Source organism: Rhinopithecus roxellana, chromosome 7, assembly GCF_007565055.1.
Source record: "Rhinopithecus roxellana isolate Shanxi Qingling chromosome 7, ASM756505v1, whole genome shotgun sequence".
In the NCBI taxonomy this organism is placed as follows: domain Eukaryota; kingdom Metazoa; phylum Chordata; class Mammalia; order Primates; family Cercopithecidae; genus Rhinopithecus; species Rhinopithecus roxellana.
Window position 1 is genome coordinate 56,375,812 of NC_044555.1, and position 26,245 is coordinate 56,402,056.

Consider the following 26,245-nt stretch of genomic DNA (forward strand, 5'->3'; position numbering starts at 1 on the left):
AGTCCTCAAAAAAGCCAACCGTCAGTATAAATAAAGCAGTATCAAGAATTTACAATGCAATTTACCTCAAGTCCAATTTTCAGTTTCTGCATATTATCAACTTTTTATTGATGAATATCACAAACTTCAATCAATGCTTTTAAAAATATTATTCTGCATGCATTTAACAAATCTGACAAAAGAACAAGTATCCAGTTTACTTGCATTGTAACTATGACATTTTAACTAAACAATCAGTTAACATATATTTAAAACCATTAGGTACAGGTAACAATGAAAAACTTCAATGCTTTAATCTGATGGCATCCTACCACTATGCACATGTTCATGTAACACTACTAGTAATTACCCTGAAGCACAGGCAAATGTAGATGGAGGACTCTCCCTAAAAAGCAAGTTTAAGGGATTAAATATCATCATCATCATCGCTACTGAGAATAAAGCTGCTGCCAGTGGATAGGGGCCCTTCTTCAACACTCCCAAAACAACCCAAAGTGCCCCTCTCATCAGAATCATCAAACAACTTCTCATTGGAATCTTCCTCCTCATCAAACAACTTCTCACTGGAATCATCATCTTCGAACAACTTTTCATCAGCATCTTCAACTTCCTTTCCATCTGCATCTTCATCTTCCTTTTCGTCTGACTCTTCAAACAGCTTTTCATCTGCATCACCTTCTTCCTCCTTTTTACCAGCAGCTTCAAGCCCCTTTTCATCTGCATATTCTTCATCTTCTCTCTCATCGGACTCATCATCAAAGACTTTTTCATATGTATCCTCCTCTTCTTCCTTTTCATCTGAATCTTCGTCAAACTCTCTCTCAGAGCCTTCCTCATCTAACACTTTTTCAGAGCCGTCATCTTCAAATTCGGAGTTTTCGGAGTCATTTTCCTCTAACTCTTTGTCAAGAACATTTTCATGAAGCTCTTTTTCAGAGCCTTCCTCATCCAAATCTTTCTCGAGACCATTTTCTTCAAATTCTCTTTCGGAGCCATCTTCAGACTGTTTTTCAGAGCAGTCTTCGTCAGACTCTTTTTCTGAGTCATCTTCTTCGGACTCTTTTGTGGGGCCAGCCTCCTCTTCGGACTCCTTGTTGGGGTCATCTTCAGATTCCTTTGCGAGGCCATTCTCTTCACAATCATTTTTGAGTGCCTTCTTTTTAGACTCTTTTTTAGGACTACCCTCTTCAGATCCTCTTATGAGATTGCCTTCTTCAGACTCTTTTTGGGGGCAACCACCTTCAAACCCTCTTTTGGGGCAGCCCTCTTCAGATTCTTTTGCAGGGAAGCCTTCTTCGGCCTCTTTTTCGGGGCTACTTTCTTTAGCATTGTTTTCAAAAGCACCTTCTTCAAATTCTCCCCCATCTTCTGTCTTTTCAAACTTCTTCTCATCTATAGGTTCTTCAAACGCCATTCCAGTTGCAGTTTCTTGAGCATTCATTTTAGATGTGCTGGGGTGCTCTGAAAAATGCCTTGCTCTAGAAGGCCCTGCCCTTTCGGAAGCAGAGACAGAATCTGAACGCCTAAGGCCTCTGTTGGCCTCGGGAGCATTGAGGAAAGCCTCCCATCCTCTCAGCCTTTCCTCCCTTTCTCTTGAGGTTTCCTCCACCTGTGGATAAATGGAGACTGCCATTAAAATAAGTTTTAGGCAAAAGGTTACTTTTCTGAACATACCTAATATTGATGAAACAACCTTAATTTTATAAAGCATCTCTTCTTAGGAAAGCAATTCCCTGTCTTCAGTTTTCAAAACTTTACATCTTGATTTACTAGAGTTGACCGTAAATAAGATCACTTGAATAAAGGCCAAATATCACAATACTGCAGAAATGTCTCATCTCTTAAAAAGTTAATATTTGAGCTCTGTCCATACTTTACAGCATACAAAGGAAGAGTAACATTTGGTTGAATGTGTTCTTTTCTTATCACTATTCTGAACAAGCCTCAAACTTTCAGACTTATAAACTGAAAAACTCAAATAGTTCTCTATCTTCTGAATGCAAAATATTATTTAAAAGAAGCATTGTAAATAATAAAGAGGAAGAGTAAAAAATTAAAACATATAAATAAATAAAAAGAAAAGAAGCATTGTTACATTAAATAGGTTAAACCAAACCCAAAATTTAGATCTGAAGGATCAGTATTTGTTGGTAATGAAACAATGTGTGTGTCCTTGACAAGTTACAGAATTTACCTGATAATCTGTAGTCCCATCCCATGCCTGGGCAGTGATTTGACGGCCACCAAACCATCTTCCATCCAGAGTCTGAATACAATAATCAGCTTCCTCTGGATCCCGAAAGGACACAGAGGCCACACCATCTGGGTGCCTCTAGAAAGACAAGAAAGAAAAAACAGGAATGAACGGTAAGATTAAAAATAAAACACATACATTTCACAAAGTAGGTAAGTAGTAGTGTTCTCTCTGATACTCTGAAGTAAAAGACTTTATGTATGAAGTCTTTCTTTCCTTTTATCCCAGCCAGTCACATGCAGTCATCTGCTTCTTTACCTTAATCTTACCTAGCAAGAATCAAGCACAATGTCCTTGGAAATGTTTCTGCTAACATCCCTGTCTAATGAGAAGCAGGACAGTATAATTGTTAAGAGTGTAAACTCTGAAGTCATATTGCCCTGGGATTAAATACTGGCTCTGTCAGTTACCAGATGAACAACCTTGGGCCAGGTGCTCAATTTCTAACGTGTTAGCTTCCCCATCTGTAAAATGGGTATAATAGTGCTAACCTGCCTCAAAGGGTTTTGAGAATTAAGTGAGATAACATGTAAAGTAGTTTGTAATACACAAGCAATAAATGGTGACTCTTAATTCCTGGGTGTCAATTTTGGAAGTAAAAAGAGGGTGAGAAGAGGAAACACACAGGAGAATATTTTCCCTGATTGTTCCAAATATGGAGGATGAGAACAATTCACAAAGAGGAGAAAATGTGACTAATAGGGAACCAGAGATCTCAAACATTTTTCTTGTACCTTCTTTCACCTGATCATGTACTCTAGGGTAATGATGACAGGAAAATAAGCAAGGCTTATCAAATCCATCAAATCCTTGGCTTATGATGTTCATCTCATTATTGCTAATAGATGATTATCACAAGATAGTGGACTACTCTATAAAAACATTAATCTAAAATCCAGGGGTATACTAACATCTGGGAAGAACTTATAAGGTGGAGGAATGACTGCTTCAGGATCCGTATGTCCAAGCTATGAACTTACATCAAAGAGAAGGAGCTTCCTAATTTGTCCAAACTTCGAACACTCTACTCGAAGGTCTTCTCTGATCTCATTCAGCACCAACGGATCATCCTGAAAAATACGCATGATGAAAATGGGTGTGCTCCCTTCTTTAACTATAAATCCTGAGAATCCAATTTCTTGTTCTGATAAATCAACAGACACAAAAAAGTTTCGCTTAAGGTGAGCTGTGTTTTTCAGTCTATAAAATTTTTTAAAAACTCAAAATCAAATAAAATTAGACTACTCAATCCACTGCTACTCCTATAGGTTTGCCCTGCTTTAAACAAAGGAAATGGACAAGTATGGCAGGCAGCAGAAGGGGCCTACAGTGGCAGAGCAGGAGAAGAAGGCGGAAGTCCTGTGGCACATATTCAGTCAGACTGCTAATTCCTATGTTCTGCATGGGCATCAACATCACGCTGATGAGAGCCCTTTGCTTTGTGTTTTGGATACATTCCTATTTACAGAAATGTGGTAATGGAGAGAGAGAGTAATATATCCCTTTTATTGACTAAGTGTCCTAAGATTGATTTTTGTGCTTCCAAGATGCTATTTTAACTCACAGAGTAAACATTATAAGGATTACTGTTTGTCTTGCCTCCCACCACACTGTAACAGAACGATACAAATAAGGAGCTGTTATGAAGCATGCAATAAAATATATTCTTAGCTGTTGCTTTCTTGCAACTATGACCCTATTAAGAACATTCAAGTACTGCTGTTTCTAGTAGCCTAGAGTTCAGGTGGAAATCTCCCTACAACAACAAAATGATTTAAGATTCCCTCTGGGAATTACCAACTCTCTCTCTCTCTCAAAGCACCAATGCACAAAAAGGGCTCAGGAAAAGCTACATTATCAGCTTGAATTTCAACTACATACAAATATAAATGAAAATATCCTATCTATAAATTTCTATTGAAGGTGACTTATACTTTCTAGGAAACATTTAAGTGCATCTATCTATCTTACACGCTTTCATTTTTCTCATCAGCTAGAGGAACTATAGAGAATTGTGGCTTTCCTCCCATAAGGTTCTTCAAAAAGCAAAAATAAGCTGGCAGGGAGTTACTGAAATCTGATTTAAAATAAAAAATATAAAATCGTACTCATTTGCATAAATCTGAGGCTTCTAAAGCTACAGTTGGCAGAACTCTGGATTTCCCCACTTATAAATCCCAGTTTTGGAGAAGCAGCCAATTTGCTTTATACAAAATTATCAGACCTGAGAAGAATAGGAGTAGAGACTAAAAGTTATGGCTTTTGATGTGTGTGTGTGTGTGTGTGTGTGTGTGTGTGGTTAGCTTCTATTAGAGTGAGTGCTTTCAGAAGGCAGGAACCTTGTTTTATTGAGTTTCAGATACCTCACAAAAAATAGCACAGACTTTTGTACAAAGCCAATATTCAAGAAAATCTTTTTAAGAATTTGATAAACTGTTTCTAATACCTCTCTTTTATTCACCAAGGAAAATCAGGATTATATTTAAAAAAAACTGTTTCAACATGTTTAACAACTTTTAAATTGAAGTGTGATTCCGTGGTGGGGGTAGGCATCACCTTTATTTCTATACCAATGTCTCACTGCTTTGCTTTCTTCCCTTTTTTTTATTTTGAAGACAGAGTCTTACTCTGTCGCCCAGGCTGGAGGGCAGTGGCGCGATCTTGGCTCACTGCAGCTTCTGCCTCCCGGATTCAAGTGATCCTCGTGCCTCAGCCTCCCGAGTAGCTGGGATTACAGGTGCGTGCTACCACGCCTGGCTAATGCATCTGAGTTTTGACTCTTCATTTCTTGGTATTCAAATACCAAGGCAATGCATTTTAAAATAAGGATCTGAATTAAATACTGAGGACCCTCTGAAGTTACATTAAAAATGTTAGCTAGCCTTCAATATTTACCCTGATATCAGATAGTATTCTTAGGTATGTTGCTTCTAACTGTTTGGAGTCAAAATATACCCCTCCACCCAAAATCTGACTCCTTTCAGATACCTCAGGATAAACTGACAATTCAGTTTCTGTTTTCCATTAAAAAGCTCAACGCTGCTGTGTGTTCTTTAGGCTCATATGGAGTCTTCAGTCAAATCAAACACCCCCCCAAAACATGCAACAAAAGCAGGTTTTCCTGTTGGACACTTCTGTCAAAAGTTATATAATGTCTATACCAGTGTTGTCCAATAGAAGGTTCTGTGATCATGAAAATGTTGTATATCTGCATTATCCAACATGGTAGCTACTAGCTACATGTGCCTAGTACAAGTGATGAACTGAATTTTATTTCATTTTAATTAATTTACATTTAACCACACAAGGCTACCATATCTGACAGCACAGGTCTACACTGAGGTTCAGGTGCTCAGAGACAGTGAACAAAAGCAAGATTATTTGTCACTCTTCTTGCTGACACGCTTTCAGCAAGCTAGTTGGACCATGTGAGACCAGGAAGGTGGGCAAACAAGGATAGCATCACCAAGCATTTCTTTGTGAACTAATTCCACCACTGCCAAAACAATGTCCTACCATCCTTTGTGGCATAAGCATCTAAAAAGAAAATTTGCCTTCATTTGCAAAGATGCTGAAGAGAAAATGTTTCATCCACCAGATGAATGAAAAGACTCTGGCTTGTAAATAACAAGGGTTTCATTTAATAATTCTTTCAATTCTTCATCACATAAATATTAAGGGCCAACTGTGTGCCAGGCACAATTCTGTGTACTGAAAATATAGCAGCAAACAAGGTAGACAAAATACTGGGTGTCATGGAGCTCACATTCTAGTAGACGAGTCAAAATTACTTCAGATAATAATAAATGCTATGAAGGCAACAAAATAGGGTAGTATAAAGGCTCTGTAACTCGAAAGTAATGTTTATACTAAACCAAGAGGATTAAAAAAAAATCAGGAATTTGCAAGCATGAAACTTCTATCTTTAAGAATATTCACTGGACGGAATATATAGGGGTCAAGGTAGAGTAAATGTGGTCTTGGGGAAAGAATATTTGTTAAGCTAGGTAAAGCTAAGTCCGCCCGGGGTGATCCTTAGACTCAAATAAGGTATTTCAATGAGCAAGGCAGGAGGCAGAAACAAGAAAAGATAAAATTACACAACAGATTTCTACTTGCAGAGGTTCCAGATATTTTGAATTAGGTTTGCATTTACATTCACACTCGAGTGGCAGGAGTATGAAATGTGTGAATCAAAGACCTCAAGTCACAGAAATAAATATGTCACCTAATAAACAAATCACTTTTTATTATGCTTTATGTTCTAGCGTACATGTGCACAAAATGCAGGTTTGTTACATATGTATACATGCGCCATGCTGCTGTGCTGCACCCATTAACTCGTCAGTTACATTAGGTATACCTCCTAATGTTATCCCTCCCCCTTCTCCGACCCCACAACAGGCCCCGGTGTGTGATGTTCCCCTTCCTGTGTCCAAGTGTTCTCATTGTTCAATTCCCACCGATGAGTGAGAACATGCGGTGTTTGATTTTCTGTTCAACAAATCACTTATTTAGCAGGGGGATAAAATGTAATAAACAATAGGAAATCCCGGAGTTGTATTTAGCAGACTATTGTGATCAATCTATGCATTTATTTTATATGCTGCTTTAATGACTATGATCTGGTTTTGTTTTGTTCTGTTTTTGGTTCTTTTTTTGAGATGGAGTCTCGCTCTGTTGCCCAGGCTGGAGTGCAGTGGCGCGATCTTACCGTAACCTCCGCCTACCAGGTTCAAGCGATTCTCCTGAATCAGCCTTCTGAGTAGCTGGGATTACAGGCATGCACCACCATGCCCAGCTAATAGTTTTGTAATTCTATGTGTTTATTTTAAAGTTATTGCTGGCAAAAACAGTATTTCAAAATGCAACTGTTGTGCATGTGTTTTTAAACCATATTTCATTATCACTGCAACTGTAAAACTGTAAACTGTTATATTTCAAAATTCTTCCAGATTTCTGGTCCGAAGAGACATCAATCAATCAATCTCATAAATAAACCACACGTGTCTTTCCAATGACCTCAAAAGATGCCCAAACTCCATAGGTACACAGTAATCACAACACTATTCATTGAGATAGAGCTGAACTGTCCACTGTGGGGCCCTCGCTAAGGGGGCTACAATTATATTATCATTTTGACTGTTTAAATGCACAAAAGGGTCAGGAATGGGCACTGATGACAACTAGACCATTTGTAAACCTGGAAGTTTACATTATGAACATTTTTCTCTGTATAACCTGCTATCTGTATAATCTGCTTTCTGTATAACTTGCTACCACTAATTTCAGAACCAGGAGAGAATAAAGAGTTGTTTCTCCACTAACAATAAAATCAGTCTACCCCAGTAGACAGAGATAAGAATAGAGGCAGAATGTAACACAAGGTACTTTGATGACAACATTCCTTAGAACTCCTTGTTCTTTGCTCCTTCTTTATTCACTTTTTTGAGGGGAGGAAGGACAGTTCCATTCACTTTATTTTTTTAAAATCATTTTAAAAAGTTGATATATAACAGATGTACTTATTCACTTTTACTTGCTGTTCTTAGACTTTTCCACGGACATTAAGCATTGTAACTTTTAGTACCAAGCTGAAGTTTGCATTTACAATTGTGAAGCTGGTACTCCCCACCAAAATCAGCCCATACTTGTTGGCCTGCACTCAAAATCCACAAGCAGTTCCCATAAATCTTTTAATGATGATATGTTTCAATGGTTTCTCATACCAAGTAGCTGCTGTTTGGGGCGCAGTATGGTTATTAAACAGTCTTATCTGAGATATACTTTAAAACAATACTGGGCTAAACAAAGGGAAGGGAAATCAAAAGACTTAGGTAGCTTCTTGGCTCCATCTTCCTTTACTACTCACTGCACAAATGCGTAGGAGGTGACATAACAAAGATGGGGCAAGGCAAGCTCCAGGCTCTCTTGAGAGAAAGAAAGCCTATCAGCATTTATATCAATAAGCACACCACTTCCTACCTCAAAATCCATAGGATGAAACATATTCTTGATGATGACAACTCGCTCATGGCGCATCCGGGATGGTCCGGCTCGCCTCTCAGGTCTCCAATCCAACTGCCTGAGGCAATGAAGCAGTAACAACAAACTGTAAATTTTGCTTCAGACTTGGAGAGAGAAAACAATGAGTTGTTCACATAGTACTTTATTGAATATTTAATAATTTCTGGATTTTACAACAAACTGTATTTCAGTCACAGTTCCAGTCCGAAAACTTTCTGAAATAAAACTAATGCGCAGGGGGCCATGTGCGGTGGCTCACACCTATAATCCCAGCACTTTGGGAGGCTGAGGTGGGTGGATCACTTGAGGTCAGGAGTTCAAGACCAGCCTGGCCAACATGGTGAAACCCCGTCTCTACTAAAAATACAAAAATTAGCCAGGCGTGGTGGTGCACGTCTGTAATCCCAGCTGCTGGGAAGACTGGGGCATGAGTATAGCTTGAACCCCAGAGGTGTAGGTTGCAGTGAGCCAACATTGCACCACTGCACTCCAGCCTGTGTGACAGAGCAAGACTCTTGCCTCAAATAAATAAAATAAAATAAAATAAAATAAAATAAAATAAAATAAAAGGCAGAGGCAAAATGGCCCCAGTATCTGAAATCCCCAGATTTAATGTTTTTCAGGGCAACTGTTGTCTGATTATACAAACATTCCAATGAGACCCTTGAAAAATCTCTAATTCCTAGTATTTATGAGTTCAGAAGGATACACTTTGAGGCTAAAATATACTTTTAAATTGTATTGGTTTTTAGGTACTTTATCATTATAAAAAACAAACTGCACTCAAATATGTAAAACTACTCACTCTGTTACAAACATAAATTTTACTGATACTGTTTAAAAAATATGTGGTTAGCAATTTTACCTACTCTTGTAAAAACGATGAGACATCACAACTAAATGCTTTTACGATATTTAATTAGTTTAAGCATGGTGTTAGAAGTGCCACTAGAATTTACTCTGATAAAAGTATCATTTTGACTAATTTCTTAAAACTAGTATATTGCAAAGTATATTAAACAAACAGAATAATAACAGAAACTTGATGACATTAAGTATATACTACATACAACTACAGTAAATACAATTATAAAATCTTGTCATTTCTAATTCCTATAACAAACCTGTACATAAAAATTTAGCCCCTGGTACAAGTGATTTCCATCCACACAGAAGGTAAACTAATGGTTCTGGTACATAAGCCTAACTATCTTATTTAATTTGATGTTCAACGTTTTCCAAACAGATGGCTTCTCTTAGCTCATTGAAGCCCTTATTATATTACAAATAAACACCCTGGAAAATTAAAATTCCCACTACTGCTAAATTATCCTATTGTATAGATTGCTAGAAGTACCAGATGATCTAATGAAATTATTTTAAAATAATATGTAGGCACATTTGACAGAACAAAACTAGATGGCTATTACCAAAAATATACTCTAGAATATATAGAACTTTTCAAAAGGGAAAAAAATTACAAACTTTTGTTGCATAGACAGCTTCTTCTTATAGTCTTTGCACTTCTTCTTCTTCTTTGAGGCATCATATTCTCCCTTCAGTTGAAACTTTGCCACCTCAACATGTAATTTGTAGCCTCTAATTTCATCTTCATCCAAAAGTTTTAATGCAAGTTCCACAGATTCTCTCTTTATAAAGGTAAGATAAAATATAGTCAGTTATACAACGAAATAAAAGTTCAGGAGTTTTTTAGATAAATGATGATTATACATAAAATAATTTAAATTCTTACATTTATATAGTACTAATATATATATGAGATCTTTTTCTCTCTTTGAGATAAAGAACTCTAGAATCTGAACCAGGAAACCTGCATCTGAGACACAGCTGTCCCTAACCGGCTGTGTGAACTTGGGTAAATTATTCAAGCTTCCTGAGCCCCAGTATCATCATATGTAAAATGGAAATAGTGAATACCTTCATCACAAGGTTCTTGACAAAATTAAATGAAATAATGCATGGAAAGGATAAGGACTAGCATATGGCAGGTGTTCAGTAAATTATGTTATTATTGGATAATTTTGTCTCTTGAGGCCGCAATTTCTTATCTGCAGAATGAAGGGGGCAAATCTGCATGACTTCTAAGGTGTATTTCTTTTAAAATCCTGTAATACTCTTACTTAAAAGACTAGACGACTCAAGGAACTGGCAACACCATAGCCAGCCTTTAATTTTTTGGTTCATCCATTAAATTTTAAGTCTGCAATACACTGAGAAGTAGAAGACAATTATTTGATGACTTATACTTTATATTAAACACATGTATGGATTCCGGGTCTTACAGAAAGGACAGTTATCAGCCCTATACAAACAGAGTCAAAGATCAGAGGACCTATAGAAAACAAAAATGGGTAACTGAACTCAGCTGCTCACATAAATATGGCTCCTGGAATAATTCACTATATTTTCCTGGAACTCAATTGACTGTTTTGACAATCTTGTACTTCTATGGGTCTCAAAACTCTATTTTTTTCCTTTAAAAAATTTAAAAAATCTAACAGAACTCCCTAAGAACCTGTTAGCAGATTTTTGAATAATCCTTAAAGAACTTATAAAACTCTCAAATCTCCTTACATTTGAACATTACAAAACTACCATCCTAAAATGGTCATGCTCATGTCCCATTACCATCACGTTTAAGATTCAGGTCAAAAACCTATTTCCCAAAAAGCTGTCACCTTAATCTTACCCTCTTCTGATCCCACTGGAATGCTGTATACTCACAACACACCTGTGGTGTTTGTACTTCTGCTTTACCATTTTGATTTTACTCTGTAATTATTTTTAGGTTTGACTTATGTACATGTCATCATTTGTTCTGTACCCTGTGATAATGTATAACACATGCTCCTAAGGTGGCAGGTGTTCCAGGAATGACGGCTGCCTTTGGCACTGAGGTTTCTTTGTGTCATTTATGGTACTACGACTACATGCAGTTCTGCAAATTTCTCTTCATACCACTCTCTCTTTTCTCACATTCAAAAAAATATTTTAAAGGAGTAAGAATAAGCTATCGTCTCCTTCACGGTCTAATAAAAGGGTCAGAAAAGTCCTTTTGTTAAAGGGCCAGTTCGTAAATATTTCAGGCTTTGTAGGCCACAAGGTCTGTGCTGCAATCACTCAACCCTATCAATGAAACACAAAGGCAACCATAGACAAATGCATAAATGAATTAGTGTGGCTGTGTTCCATAAAGCTGTGTTTACCAAAACAGAGCCGGAGTTTGCTGAACCCTGGTGTAATTCACTCCAATGGACAACTAAAATGTCACTGGCTTTTTTTTCTTCTTGAATTTTTAAAATGTAGTCTGAATTGACTGTACACATCAATAAAGAAATCTTTCCAGTGAGAATTTTTCAAGACAAAAGAAGCACTCCAGTCACATACTTATGTAACACTTTAACCTGTTAATACATTTTCTTAAAACAAATAAATAATCTTACCAATGTGATACACACAGATACTAACTGAAATTTCAGTTTTCTTCATATCCTGTTTTGAGTAGTCCTTGGTGTTGGTTATCATCTATAGAAATTATAGCCCTGGTTCCTGAGTTTAAAACGAAGATACAAGAAACTTATTTGATCATACAACTTACCTTCAAATAACAGCAAAGACCGTCTCCTTTAAGATTTCCTTGATTATCTTTGTAAAGTTTGACCTTAAATTCCTCTGTCTGAGGATCCCTCATAATAATGCCAAACTTGGACATAAGTTGTATAAATTCATCCACTGTAATATCTGGAGGCAAACCTGTCATTTAAGAAAAATTTTAAAAAAATTATAATTGATAATGAAAGTGAATTACTTAGCATTCTATCAATTAGAAATCTATAACTTAGGTGAATGCAGTGTTTATTTTCTAAATGTATGTAAGAGTTTTACATTTACAGAACTGAAGACATTTCACATTTTTGTGTGTTCAAATATACATTAAAATTATGCTTTGTTAAGGGCCTCACTGAATGGGAAGGGACACACTGCTGTAAGTTACATTAATGAGGCCCAAAGGTTGGTATGCAGAGTTACACACTAAATTTCTTGGTTCTGTAATAAACACACATATTCCTTACTAATATAAATGGCTGAACAAAAAATGACACAATGATAAAAAATGGACTCTGGAGACACTGAAAGCTAAAAATCACTTCATGAAAAATCTCAAAATTAAGTATTTCCTACCTTAAACTTGTTTAAAAAGTTATACATACCAGACACGTATACATTTGTATTTCTGTCTTCTTCAACATGAAACCATCCTAGAAATCAAAATTAATTAAATAAATAAAACACTTGCAAGAAAAGATAAGAGTCATATTATGGAATCTTGACAAAGCAGCAGTTTCTTGAAACTTCCAGGACCTTTCTCTTACTCTTAAAAGACCAAGATAAACTAACTCAAATCACTACCCAGCTTTCAAAGGATTTAAATCTTTTGACAAATAATTAGTTTTAGAGCCCTATCTGGAAAAAAGATGGCCAGTTTATCTTGATTCTTTATAACTCTGACACTACCTTTAAGAAAAAAACTCACGTTATTCCTTCAAAGCTATTATAATTCTCAGAAAAGCAACTGTACATATGGACACCCATATTTTTAATTTTTACACTTAAAATTTGTAAGCTAGAACCACTTACCTGACTCAGCCTTTCTTTTTTCTCCCTTCTTTCTGGGATCAGTGGGTTCTGAGGCTTTTTCTCGTGGAGGTTCCTCTGCAGTTCTAGCATGGACATCTTCAACATTTGCGGTAGAACTAGATGCGCCATCATTAGAGAAGCCATAATTGGCCTGATATGTAGCAATGAAATCTTCAGTGATCTAAACAAGCAATTCAACAGACCCAGACAGAGAAATTCAAAATTATTTCCACCCATAAGAAGTTTAAATTGTGTTTTTACAGCATGGTTACACAACTTAAAACAGAAGTGTTTCTGTGGATAATAGTTGTAGTTATTAAAGTATAAATGCAATAGTCATCTTATATAGAAAATCGTGCATGCGGTGATAAAAAATAAGACACAAGTACTTAGATGATCAATGCAAACGTCTGAGATATGATTTAAAGCATTTTAAGTGATGCTGGCACCTTTTCTAGTTGTTTCATTTATAAATTACTACCTCTCTACAGTTTACTTGACTAAGGCTACAAATACATACAACAAAGGAAGTACCAGATAATAAAACAATAAAAACCAACAGTCAATGAATAATCTGACCACAGAATCCACTTTTCTCTTACTGTACAGATGCACAAATATACATGTACAATAAGTACTTAAATATCTGTATGCAGAGAGCACACAGAACAGAACTCTGACTTGGTATATAAAGAATGGAGTTAACAACTGTAAAACTAAATGCTCATTTTAACTTTATCACAAATTAAGACGTTATCTTTTACTAACAGAACAAATTAAAGACAAATCCAACTCATATCTATCTTCCTCCCCTTTGGGGGAAAAGCGTTATTGCAAAATGAAAGAATATAGTTATACCATCACACCAATCAACATTAGGCACGCATGGAATGGGGAAAATGTAAAACTCAAAGTTTGAAGAGGTATGAGCTTCAATAACATAAAAAGATAAAGTCACACATTAATCCATTATCACACCTTTGTTAAAAGTATTCAGAATGCTGAAGAAACCAAATCTGCACTCAAAACTAGTACTACCAATACAGAAGTGAAATCGTAAATTTTAACAATCTGGAGGCATTGGAATATATATACAAATACAGAATGGGAAAGAAAAGTTGCAAAAGAATTTTTAAAACAGCCGTCCAGTCGCACAATGGAGACAGGTTTTGTATCATTGGCTTGCAAGTCAATTTGTGTGCTACTAGTGTGCCCTTTCCTGCTCGAGAGCCAAATTAAAAGGGCACTTTTACCACAAAGTTTACAGAACCAAGTTTAACATTACTTATTTTACTTCGAAGCTGAAATAAAAATACTTAGCAATTTCCAAGTACTCCAAACAAATATACACAGATATTTTCCATCTGTATTCTGTGCGTCTCCAGTCTTATTCCTGTGGTTATATGGTTCAAACATATATGCTTAGGGACAAAATTTACTAGGAAAGTAAAGCAAGGTGCAAAGAAAGTTCAATTAGTAAAGATATGTAAACAGCTACTTTAAAAAAGAAATCAAGAAACTGCATTTTGCACATAGTACATAAGCTAAACATCTGAGTTCCTAGGACAAGTGGGGTTGGCTACCAGAAATGGACAGCTACTAAATTTGCTCTTGGTGTTTTTCCTCTTCGCAATAAAAAGCAGTCATCAATGTAATTACCAACTGTGACCTTCACAGACAAGATTAATAAAGCATAGAAAAGACTTAAAAATTGCATTTAAGACACCACCCTAAAGATTTACGTTCCTTTACACATCGGTGCCCCAACAAACACAACAAAAAGAAGCGTCGCTATCCAAGGGGGCTAGGACCAAGGATCTCAGCAAAGCAAACGTAAGAGGAGTGCTCCGCGAGGCTGGCCAGGCGACCCGCTCTGCAGTGGCGCCCGTGGCACTCTCCTACCTTGGGGAACCAAGCCTTCTTGTCCAGGTCCCACTCGTAGGGGGTGTCCGTCGGCTGCTGCCCGAGAGAATCGGTTTCTCCGCCGGCATCGGTCTGGGTGTCACCATCCTTGCCGTCTCCGTACAATTCTTGCATTCGCAACTGCTCATCAAACTCATCGTTCCCATCCAAGTTGCTGCCGCTCATGTTTCCTACCCAGCTCAGGAGAAGGGTTCAGAAGAACTAAGAGGCCGAAATGACGCTGGAGCTGAGCAGAAAAAGGCAGGTCAACCGCGCTCTGCTCGCGCCCCGCCGCCCCCCGGCCCGCCTCCCCGCGGCGCCCCAGCAGTCCCCGGGAAATCGGGGCCGCTCGGCTGCCGCACCGCCCCCTGCTCTGCCCGCCCACCGCGCGCGCGCGCTGATGCTGGGAGCTCGGCCGCGCCGCCGCCCACCTGGCTTGCTCCGCCGGGCCTCGGCACCGCCGCTAGGTCCAGGGCGCTGCGGGAGCGCGCAGGCGCGCCGCCGCCGCCGCCGCCCGGGTCTGAGGCGACTGCGGCTCCCTCGGCAACCTCAGGATATTACTTGTAAACTAAGCCCTGCTCAGGCCGACGCAGCCGCCATTATCGGGGCGTCGCGACGTCGCGGGTCGCGCCGACACGCCCACTATGGCGTCAAAAGGCGCCGACGCCGGCACGCGGCGCGAGACCCGGGGAGGCGGGGCGCCGGAGGGGGGAGCGCTGCTGCCGCGCGTCGAAGCCCACCGGGGTCAGCCTTGGGGCGGGGCGAGGGCCACTGGGATCCCCTGGCGCCTCAAGGGCCTTGAGGTCCACGAGGTTCCCGGCGAATCGGCCGGCCCGCGAGGGAGACGGAAGGAAGGCGTGGGAATATTCCCTCGCGGAGGTGGCCGGGCGGGTGTCGCGAGGACGCCATCTTGGGGGAGTGGGTGGGGCGGGCAGGACAAATATCTCTGGCTTGAAGAAAACGACGCGCCTCCTTCGCCCAAAGGCCCCTCCCCTGCGCAGGAACCGCGTCTTTTACTTGTTTCTTTCCGACTCCCTAGGATAGACACCGGATATTGTTCATCTTGGTGGCCTAAGCTCCTGGCACCGGCTCTGGGGTCTAATGCGGAATGAGCGAATGAATGAACGAATGAGGGGTAGAAGGGCCAATTTTTTTTTCTGGCGTCAGCCTTCTCCTTTATCGGTCTCATACCTTCCTCTGGCTGGAGTTTGACTCCATGGGAAGTATAGGAGGGGCAGCAGTTGCCTGCCTCTTGTACTGCAGGATTCAGTGGCGCTGGAGCTTCGAACTTGAAACTTAAACATAAATGTAAACATCCCAATGTAAACACCAGCTTTACTGGCCGGCAAACTCCGCTTCTTTGTCATTCTTTTAGAAAGACACAGCATTCTTTTGTTCTAAACAGAACTTTGTTTTCAGGAATTACACTCATTGCTGAAAATGAAAAGGTCCATATTTTAAAGTTGGGCAAGTATTTATCCAGCCCCTACTAAGTGCAGGGTTCTGCACCGAGGCTCTGGCGACCCAGGAGTCGACAAGACAGGCACAACTCAGGGGAGACAGGATGGTTGGCAAATGACAGATATGAGATGCTGGAGGTCAGCAGTTCTCAAACTTTTTGGTCCCAGGTCCTCTTTACACTAAAACATTGAAGACCCCAAGAAAGTTTGTTTGTGGATTATACTTACCAGTATTTCTGCACAAAAATTAAAGCGGCCGTTAAAAAATATTAATTCATTTAAAATAATGAGGAACTCATTAGTGTAACCATAAATATCACAACCCAGGCTTGAGGGTGGGGAAATCCTTCCCAGAAGAAATTATTTCACTATTCCAGTGACCTTCACTTCTAAACATAGCAGTTGAGTACTACTTCTAGAAAATCCTGGCTCCCCACGTACCCGCTGTGTGAATCTATGGTTTCAACGATAACAATAGTTTTTAATAGTTTGGGTTAGTTTTTTAAAATAATATTTCTTTTTCATGAAGTTCGCGTTCTGGTAGGAACTCGGAGAACTGAATTTGTGTACATTTTTATGATACAGGTAATGTGAGTTTTATTAGGCTTAAACTTTGCTAAATATTTTTTCCTGGATCCAAAAATAGCATACAGCTGTTTTCAGCAATGTGTTATTGAGCTCACGTTTCATTCCCGAGTTCACAGCATAGGTGACAATATGTGACACCATCCTACTGCACATGTCATTGAGTGCCACTTTACTACAACCGTCTTTTGAGCAGGTGACTGAAAGGGTTTCTTATGCTTATGCCCCATGTCACCCAACCATCCTGGCCCAAAGGCTGCCCAGGGCCTGTGTGGTGACCTGGCAGAGTAGCTCTGCGTTCTAGGCTGGATTTGACTGACTGAGCCAGTAAGAGCCTCTCCCAGGAAGTTTTGAGTATAGAACATAAAGAGATGTAGTCAGAGTAGCAAAGAAGCAAGGAGATACACCCAGGGAAGGTAAAAGGCAGAACAGAGGCCTGCTATGGAGAAGTTCCCCACGGAGGAGCAGCTGAAGCAGCGAAGGAGAGTCACTGGGTCACCATACTAGTTAGGTAGTAGAGTTGAGAAGTAAACACATTGTACTTGCAGTGGCATTCTGTTTGGTCGTGAGATCTGACAGTTCTAATTGCACCATGCTGTGGTCTCTATGAGGCCTGGTTCCTATTTTTTCTCATTTCCCTGTGTATTCATAGAATAACTCCCTAGTGACTGAGGTAATCTGAAAGCATCTTTGTCTCTGTGACCCGTCTTTTTCAAGTTTTTTTTTTTCTTGCAAGTTATAGAAACACTTGAGGTAACAAAAAAAGGGGGGTGGGTGGGTTATAAAGATAGGCGTGGCTACTGAAACTCCGGGACTGCAATGTAGATGGGCCACATAAAGGGATGCTGGACCTAGGAAGAATCTACATAGCTGACTTCTCTTTGAATATGTGCTTCATTCTTCTCTCTGACCTTTTTTTTTTTTTTTTTTTTTTTTTTTGAGACGAAGTCTCGCTCTGTCACCCAGGCTGGAGTGCAGAGGCATGATCTCGACTCACTGCAAGCTCTGCCTCCCGGGTTCGCGCCATTCTCCTGCCTCAGCCTCCCAAGTAGCTGGGACTACAGGCGCCCGCCACCGCGACCGGCTAATTTTTTGTATTTTTAGTAGAGACTGGGGTTTCACCATGTTAGCCAGAATGGTCTCAATCTCCTGACCTCGTAATCCACCCATCTCGGCCTCCCAAAGTGCTGGGATTACAGGTGTGAGCCACAGCGCCCGGCCTCTCTCTGACCTTTATATGGGGTGATCTGTGTTGTATTTCTGCCCTAATAGGCCACATCCTTCTTGGTGGATAAATATACATTAACCTATAAAAGCAGAGACTGTACTCCAGATAGGACTCACTTATCTGGCCTAGGAACTCTTTCTGAAAAATTACTGAACTATACCAAATCAGATTTTTTTTAAAAAAATGGTCCCTTCTCACACACCAGGGCCTATCATGGGGAGGGGGGAGGGGGGAGGGATTGCATTGGGAGTTATACCTGATGTAAATGACGAGTTGATGGGTGCAGCACACCAACATGGCACAAGTATACATATGTAACAAACCTGCACGTTATGCACATGTACCCTAGAACTTAAAGTATAATAATAATAAAAAAGAAAAAAAAAAAAAAGAAAAAAATGGTTCCTTCAAGCCCACTCTGTCCGGGAATTTTCCTATCCCCACATCCTGTAATCTCAAGACTTAGTGGAAATAAAAAGACTTCTGTCTTTCTGACAAAAAGATTGAACTCCTGACCTAAGTTGACTCAAACTGCAGAAATTCTGCAAACCCAAATTTGCTGTTTTCAGCAGAAATGCCAGTGGTAAGTGTTTTGTAGTGCTTTCACCTCAATGACGAAGACTTACCTGCTGGACATTTTGGTTATGCCTAACTTTTTGACTGTGTTTTCATGCTTTATGGAGTATTACTCTATTATAGTCCATATTTTAAGTCTTGGGTCAGGGAAGACCCCGAGCAAAATTGAGATGTATACAGAATTTATTTTGCATATGTCCCGCCTATCCCTGCCATTTAGAGTTCTCTCCAAAGAAATGAAATCTTCCGTAGAAACATTTCTGGAACCACAATAGGCAGTGTGAAAAAAGTTGTGACTATTAGGGACTACTTGTAAGGTTAGCTGTGACAAGGATAATCTGTTGAAAAAGAGACCACCCTCTCAAAAATCAAAGCAAAGCTGCGAATTTTAAACCAACTACAACTACAGATGGAAGGAGGCTGATGCCCTACACAGCCGTTTAGGGAGTTATATCCCTAACTCACCTAAGGATTGCTGAGAATGAAAAAAAAAAAAAAAAAGTTATTTGAGTTCTAGTTTTATGAACTTCCAAAAAGCTCTCTTCACTTTTGTATTCTGGTACTTCTATCAAGTTATATCTGAAAAGTTATTAGAGTTTAGGAGAGTAAAGATGTAATATTTACTCAGAGTGAGGAAAATAATAAGATTGTTTTAGGGCTCTGTGACTTGAAAGTAACATTTTGGGTTTAAAATGGGTTCCATTATATTCTGTCAGAAATATTGATTTTAGAATATAAAGTTACAGAGGGTCATTTAAAACTTTATTTCATATTTATTTGTTTTTCCACACTTATTACAGTGTCCACTTTAAAACAATACTAATACAGTATCACACCCCCCCCCCCCCCCACTTTAAGTAAACCAATTTTACAGAAAGTTGAAGTCTGATGTTAATACGTATTACCTTTTGGAGCCACATCATTAGCAAAAGTTCACGACTCCACAAGCCATTTAAAGAAAGCTCAACATTACCAAAAGCACACTCAAACATTAAGTTTTTTTTTTAATACAAATTTACCTGTAATGCCAAACATATATTTAAACTTGCTCCAAAATGTTTTCTGAAACCACAGATTTAAATCTGACGTGTCTATTGACAACAGTTTAAAAAAAAAAATTGTTAACAAGCGAATGATGTTAGCAGGTAGGAGCACAGGATAGAAAATCAGAGCTTTCCATCTGATTTCCATGGGCAGAGATTAATTAGACCATACACTTACAGGACTTAGGCACCCATCAGGTTTAATAAAGTCAACCAGGAAGATGATCTGATCACAATTGCACACCCAGGGGTTAGGGATTTCATGTGGTACTTCTGCATGTTTTTAGAAAGAGGGCACTGCTTACCAGAAAGAAATGAATTTCTGTAAAGGAATAATTTCAGACACTATGGCAGGTTTGCAGATTTTTCAACAGGGGTCCTCAAATGACACCATAAACATGGCCACTTATTCTGCCTATGAATAAGGCAAGTTCTTTTTTTTTTTTTTTTTTTTTTTTTTTTTTTTTTTTTTTTGAGACGGAGTCTCGCTCTGTCACCCAAGCTGGAGTGCACTGGCCAGATCTCAGCTCACTGCAAGCTCCGCCTCCTGGGTTCACGGAATAAGGCAAGTTCTTAATAGTATTTGTGAATGATAACTTAGCCCAGTTATTAATCCATGGCAGTTGTAAGTGTTGAAACTACGTTAAATCAGTAAGTGTTGACCCAGTAAGGCAAGCAGTGTGCCCCAGATCCTTACTCAGTGCTTTGTACTCGCTGACTCCAAAACATTTTCATTTCAACTGCACAGATTCAGCCACAATGGAATTGAGTTGAATGGAAAAGGGCAGCCATTCTGTGAAGGTTTATTTTTAAGAAAATAGCATAAGAGATGCTTTATCTCTTTTGTGATCCCCTTTTCACATACAAAGTATCTCTAGATTTACACCACACAGTAAACACAAACACAATTTTATGCAAATCACAGTATATGAGGAATTAGAAGCATCACAGATGTGATTACACAACAAATGAGATTTTTAAGTTTCATCTTGTTTGTTACATCTTCCTTCCCATTCGACTTCCCTTACTATTCACTGGCATATATAAACTTGTCTTTCTGCACTTAGTGGGGCTTCATTTTATTTAGAAAGCCTGATGACATTACTCTTTGTACTTTGAAGAAAGTAATGATTTGTCTTTTACTTACTTATAGGGATCCTTCACTCCTAAGATTTCAACACACTTTTGAAACAACAAAAATCTGGACATCATACACCTACCCACAATTTAGAGTTGGATACACAGGCTGGGAGGAGAAACAGCTTTTTTCATTGAAAAGCTAAACTCTGTCCTCTGCCTGCTTCACACTACACCCAGTGAATGAGGTCACACTAATTTCAGACATCTGTATGTTCCCAGTGCCCGGGACCCTTCCCATCACAGCCAGGGTGGTAAGAGAGGTGTCAGCAACAGGAGGCTCAGGCCGCTCTGCCTTGCAACAGAACAACTGAGCTTTAAAATGCTTCTGGAAGGTTTTGCTCAGCCAGTAGAGAGCAAAGGGGTTTACGCAAGAATTGCTGAAAGCCAGAACCCGAGAGAAAATGGTGAAAATGAAATGCATGGCAGAGGGGTCTACATAGGTTTGAGAAGTGAATGAATGGTAGAGGTACAGGAGGTGATTTGGCAACCAGCAGAGGGCAAACAGTGCCACCAACACCAATACCGTTCTGGCAATTCTCTTCCGGGATTCAATCTATAGGGGGAAGAAACATAACAAAACAAAACAAAACAAAACAAAACAAAAATCATTTAGCAGTAAGAGATTTAAAAAAGTTTTTCTATAAATTTACATAGAAATTTACAGTTAATTACAGCTGATTTCCCTTTGAACATGCATTTGTATGCTAACTGCCTGGGATGTGCAGGAAGTCAGCCTGTGACTATATAACACAGCAAGTCAATTGGCATGGTAACCTCTGATCCTGGACTCATTAATTCAGATACACCTTCCCCCCTAATTTCAAGATACTCTAGGATATCTGCAGTTAACTCAAAGAATGCCATGGAATTCTCCAAAATTTAATGTAATTGAAAACAGAGAGATGCTATACAAAACTGCTTTCACTGCATCAGCAGAAGCTGGCTAGGTCAGAATATTCTTTTGAGGTCTACGAAAGTTGCCAAGCTTGTATCTAAAATTGTTTTTACTCTATAGGAATTCTAACCATATAGTCAAAGAAATAAACCCAAAATATGCTGTCCTTTGTATGCGAATATAATCCTACCTACATCTATTATAAGAGAAATGAGCCAAGTTAGGTGAATATATAGCCCGTGGTCACAAATAAAGCAAAGGTAACTGGTTCACATGGGCATTAAATATGCAACTTCAGTCTCATGAGCACCATTGTTAAACTAACTGAATGGACTAGCTCTAAAAAAGGCACAGTTTTCTGTGTACTGATCAAGGGGTAAATGGAATCATCTCTCCCCCTTCCCCAGAAGTTAGAAAAATATTTTTAATTAAATGGAACTATGTTTTGGCAACATTCCTTTTATTCTGCCCATATTTATGAGAGGGGGGCACACCTGGCTCTTGCAGTGCTCTTAATCAAACTTCTGTGAGTCACCGTGTTCTTGTGCTACTTGCATTCCACTCTTTCCCCTCCCTCCTCCCCACCTCAGTTTGCTCATCTGTGTGTAAGTGGTTTGCATTAAATAGTGTTATGGATTCTTGCCAGTTCTATATGCTATGTGTTTTTGTTCTGTTACACTTTCTAAAACAAAAGATGCTTTTCTTCATAGTATCATCTTATGCAGTGTTCCCCACTATTCCATAGGGTAAAAAATTTTGACTACTTGTCCCTTCTCTAATAGTAATAGTCCTCCCATTTATTGAAATACTTACTCAGCACCTAAGCATTTCATCTATATCATCTAGTAATCATCTTCATTTTACAGATGAGGAAACCAAGGCTCAGAAAGGTTAGGTAACTTGCTCAAGATTGCTCAGCTATTATGTGATAGAGCTGGGATTCAACCTGGAGCCTATGCTCACAACAAAAATACTACACTGCAATTGCATTTATGCACAGGAAGATACATAGTTACTCACTGTGCAAAAGTAGGAACTTCACTTCTAAGTTCAAACTAGATTTGCATGAGTACTGATTAATACATACCTGCTTACGGGCATGGCTTTGTTCCTCAGTAGGTATGTTCAGGGTGCTTTTATAAAGGGTCCTAGCAATCAAAGAATAATAGACAGAGATAATAGAGAGTGGAATAATGTAGAACACTAAGAAGCACAGCAGAGAATGTATTTCTTGCAAGAGCTTCTTAGAGACAGGATAAGAGGTACACGATTCAAATGTCATATTTTTGTTGGGATGTCGAAAAGTATACACATTTGAAAATATAGCCTCAGGTAGAGCAAATATCATAGACACGATCCAGACACAGCCAGCTTTTATACAAGTCTTCAGGATGGCATTGGAGGGCTGTCGCTCAAGCGGCTTCACAATTGCCTTGTATCTAGAAACACATAATCAGAGGCAAGGTCCAAATAAATGTCAAAGTTACCAAATTTTAGGATGAGAAGTGACCTTAGTGGTCATCCAGTTCTACCCTGCATGCATATGTATATAACAAAGTCAACATTAACTAACTAGAATTGGCTATGGTTTTAAATGCACATAATACATCCCAATATTTTTATTTATGCTAATCACCTTTTCCATTATTCACTCCTATGAGATATTCCAGATTTGCAATTTTATAATTTTATGTATAGACTATTTAGGACAAATAAACATTTATCAGCATGATTTCATGTGTGATTCACCACCTGGGTATTACCTTAAGTGTTCTAAAAGACTTCCTTTTGTATCAGTGACTGATGTTAAACTGAAATAATTTTCCTTTCTTCATGAGTGAACAGTTATCAACCTTCCTAGAGAAGAATTCCAAGGGTTTATATGGTAAAGAGGAGAGGATTAATTTCTTCCCTATTTATAAGTGTTAATTCGTTGCCCAAGCTGATCAGTGGACAGATTTAGGGCAAGGCAAAGTTGCAATCAGAAGTCCTGTGCTGTTACAGAGATGCCTCCTCATTCAAACAAATCCACCTTAAAATCTATAGTCATTAAGCCAGTCTGCCCTCAAATAGAATATAAGACCAGTCAAAGCAAAAATCTTAAAAAGACACAGGGAAAGATTTTCCTCCTCTCAGATTCTAGAATCTGAAGAAGCTATTCCTTCGGGTACTGCCAAACATCGATTACTTACAGGCTTCTTTTAGGCTTTTTAAAGCATCACTTTTAACATTTGGAGCCTCAAATTTTTTCATGTTTTTACAGTTATTCTACAATAGGAACACAGAAAAACAGAGTACTTGGACTGAAAATATCCTAACAGAATCTGAACACCCTGACTGCAAGAGGATCTCACACGCTCGCTCCACAGAGCTCTAAAAGTCAACCAAGATTAATTTATTTCTCTGGAAATGATAATGTCACTGAATGCCTATAGAGAAAGCAAATAGAATTACGTGATGACATTACACTAAGTTACCAGGGAGCTGAAAACCTCACCGTTTTTCTGCCATTAGCTAATTTGATGAATTTCAAATAAATTAGATGCTTGTGTCTTTTTACCACTCTTCCGATATACAGTAATGCATATGTGGTCAATTTCACACCTATGCTGGTTTTCATGTTGACTATATTGCACCACTAGGCTGCACTAATGTATAAAGCATGAATTTTTTTTCTTTTACACCTGGAACAATTTGCTTTACTTAATAAACTGGAGAAAAATAAAAACCCCGTTCAGTATACTTTCGAGCAAACAATAAAAATACATTATCCATAAAGCATGCAATTTCAACTTCTCCTCCATGCTAACACAGAAATTTTAACATTCTTACACTAACTTATTTTAAATGCCACCAGATTTTCCAATCTCACATCCACGTTACACAGTGTGAGAAAAGCAGAATAGTAGCCAGTAAATGCTAAGTACAAGCTTTCCTTTATTTTTGCCCAATTTCACATCCTGGCAAATATAACAGAGAAAAGAAACTCACCTGTCAGCGCTGAGAATTGTTAACGTGAACACTGACACACCAACAGAAGTGAGCCGGATGAAAGAGAGCACCTTACAACCAATTCTTCCGAACAGCCATCCTTCTGCAAGGTAGTGGGTTGCATCCACTGGCACACAAGTTAGCAGAAGTAAAAGATCTCCAAAAGCCAGGCTGGTGATGAAAATATTTGGAACTGTTTGCATGGATTTGGTCTTGAAAAAGACTTTGATGAGAATAGCATTTCCAAGGATGCCCACTGAAATGATCACAGCATAAGTAATATAGATGGCACACAATGCTTCTATTCCTGGAGAGTTGTCCCCGCTCCGTCCTTTATTTGTGTTATCGTTAGAAACCACAGAGCTTGATGATTCTGTGTCATTTGTGATTGAAATTAAAGTCTGATTAGGTGAGTGAGGCTGCCTTTGAGCCATTTCTTCTGAAGACTGTGTCTTTAATATTTCTTCTTCTCAGTTCAAATGCAGTTGATTGTCACGTCCAATGCCTACGTCTAGTAACGAGATGGTATTAGGAGAACAGAGCAGAACATAATGGAAAGAAAATCCAAGACATCCGGATACTCCTTTGCTTCAGTTCTGTGTGTCTCCCAGCATGCTTGGCTAAATGCTTACCCATCTGGCACTGAAGAGTAGGAGGTGGAGTTTTATTGGCGTGTCCTGTCATAAGGAGAGGGAGGGGGCTGGGGAAATGCTCTGCAGTTGCTTATTCTTCCCTGTTGGGGAATCTTGGGACCAACTAGACCTTATTAAATCATCTTATTGATTATTAGAATCACCCTGTTTTCATGTCTACTCAGGATGGTCTATATAGGTTTTGTCAATTTTTTTTAGAAAAAAACCATTTATCCCCCCTGCAATCACATGGTAGTCTAGTGCATTTTCATTTACATGATAAATAAGTGTAGGTGTCCCCTGAAGCACAGCCTTGAACCCATTCCTCAAAATTTAATATCAGAGAGATAGTGAAGCAACAAATCATTTACACTTTGACAGGGTTGATGTCACCTCCAAAGAGTGATAATTCAGGTCACTTGGGCTTAATACCTAGCTCTGTCACATGGTAAACCCCAACTTTGCAATTATTCAGACTGTGCTGTACAATATCAAAACAACCTTTTTAATTTTTTTTTTTTTTTTTTTTTTTTTTTTTTTTTTTGAGATGCAGTCTCACTCTGTCACCCAGGCTGGAGTGCAGTGGCTCGATCTCGGCTCACTGAAACCTCCACCTCCTGGGTTCAAGCAATTCTCCTGCCTCAGCCTCCCGAGTAGGTGGGATTACAGGTGCCTGCCACCATGCCCAGCTAATTTTTGTATTTTTAGTAAAGACAGGGTTTTACCATGTTGGCCAGGCTGGTCTCGAACTCCTGACCTCAGTCAATCCACCCGCCTCGGCCTCCCAAAATGCTGGGATTACAGGCATGAGCCATCACGCCCGGCCAAAACAACCTTTAAGAGATGAAAAATC

The 26,245-nt window shown here is 39.0% G+C and overlaps 2 protein-coding genes across 3 annotated transcripts; both read right to left on the reverse strand.

Moving 5' to 3' along the window:
- Positions 1 to 76: 76 nt before the first annotated feature.
- HTATSF1 (HIV-1 Tat specific factor 1) lies at positions 77 to 15,756 on the reverse strand. Of its 2 annotated transcripts, XM_030934308.1 has the most exons (10): positions 15,274 to 15,756; positions 14,843 to 15,089; positions 12,941 to 13,121; positions 12,514 to 12,561; positions 11,901 to 12,055; positions 9,767 to 9,930; positions 8,240 to 8,339; positions 3,235 to 3,324; positions 2,195 to 2,332; positions 77 to 1,609 (listed from the first exon to the last, which is right to left on the reverse strand). In XM_030934308.1, exons 2-10 carry the CDS (start codon positions 15,026 to 15,028, stop codon positions 407 to 409), a joined length of 2,265 nt encoding a protein of 754 aa, XP_030790168.1. In that variant the 5' UTR covers positions 15,029 to 15,089; positions 15,274 to 15,756; the 3' UTR covers positions 77 to 406. The 2 variants fall into 2 exon arrangements, with proteins under 2 accessions (XP_030790168.1, XP_010387408.2); XM_010389106.2 differs by lacking the exon at positions 15,274 to 15,756 and having other exon boundaries at positions 14,843 to 15,199.
- Positions 15,757 to 20,949: 5,193 nt separating this feature from the next.
- BRS3 (bombesin receptor subtype 3) lies at positions 20,950 to 25,344 on the reverse strand. The gene is made up of 3 exons (XM_010389107.1): positions 24,761 to 25,344; positions 22,857 to 23,208; positions 20,950 to 21,427 (listed from the first exon to the last, which is right to left on the reverse strand). The coding sequence occupies exons 1-3, from the start codon at positions 25,192 to 25,194 to the stop codon at positions 21,014 to 21,016; spliced, it is 1,200 nt and encodes a 399-aa protein (XP_010387409.1). The 5' UTR covers positions 25,195 to 25,344; the 3' UTR covers positions 20,950 to 21,013.
- Between the last annotated feature and the right edge of the window lie 901 nt (positions 25,345 to 26,245).

Excerpts from the sequence above, each read along its gene's own strand:
- BRS3 (XM_010389107.1), bottom strand. The coding sequence starts at position 25,194 with ATGGCTCAAAGGCAGCCTCACTCACCTAATCAGACTTTAATTTCAATC. Across the intron at positions 23,209-24,760 it reads ACAATTCTCAGCGCTGACAG|ATACAAGGCAATTGTGAAGC; the intron begins GTGAGTTTCTTT and ends ATGTGTTTCTAG. Across the intron at positions 21,428-22,856 it reads AAAGCCATGCCCGTAAGCAG|ATTGAATCCCGGAAGAGAAT; the intron begins GTATGTATTAAT and ends TTCCCCCTATAG.
- HTATSF1 (XM_030934308.1), bottom strand. The coding sequence starts at position 15,028 with ATGAGCGGCAGCAACTTGGATGGGAACGATGAGTTTGATGAGCAGTTG. Across the intron at positions 12,056-12,513 it reads TACAAATGTATACGTGTCTG|GTTTGCCTCCAGATATTACA; the intron begins GTATGTATAACT and ends CTTAAATGACAG. Across the intron at positions 3,325-8,239 it reads TTCATCCTATGGATTTTGAG|GATGATCCGTTGGTGCTGAA; the intron begins GTAGGAAGTGGT and ends CGTATTTTTCAG.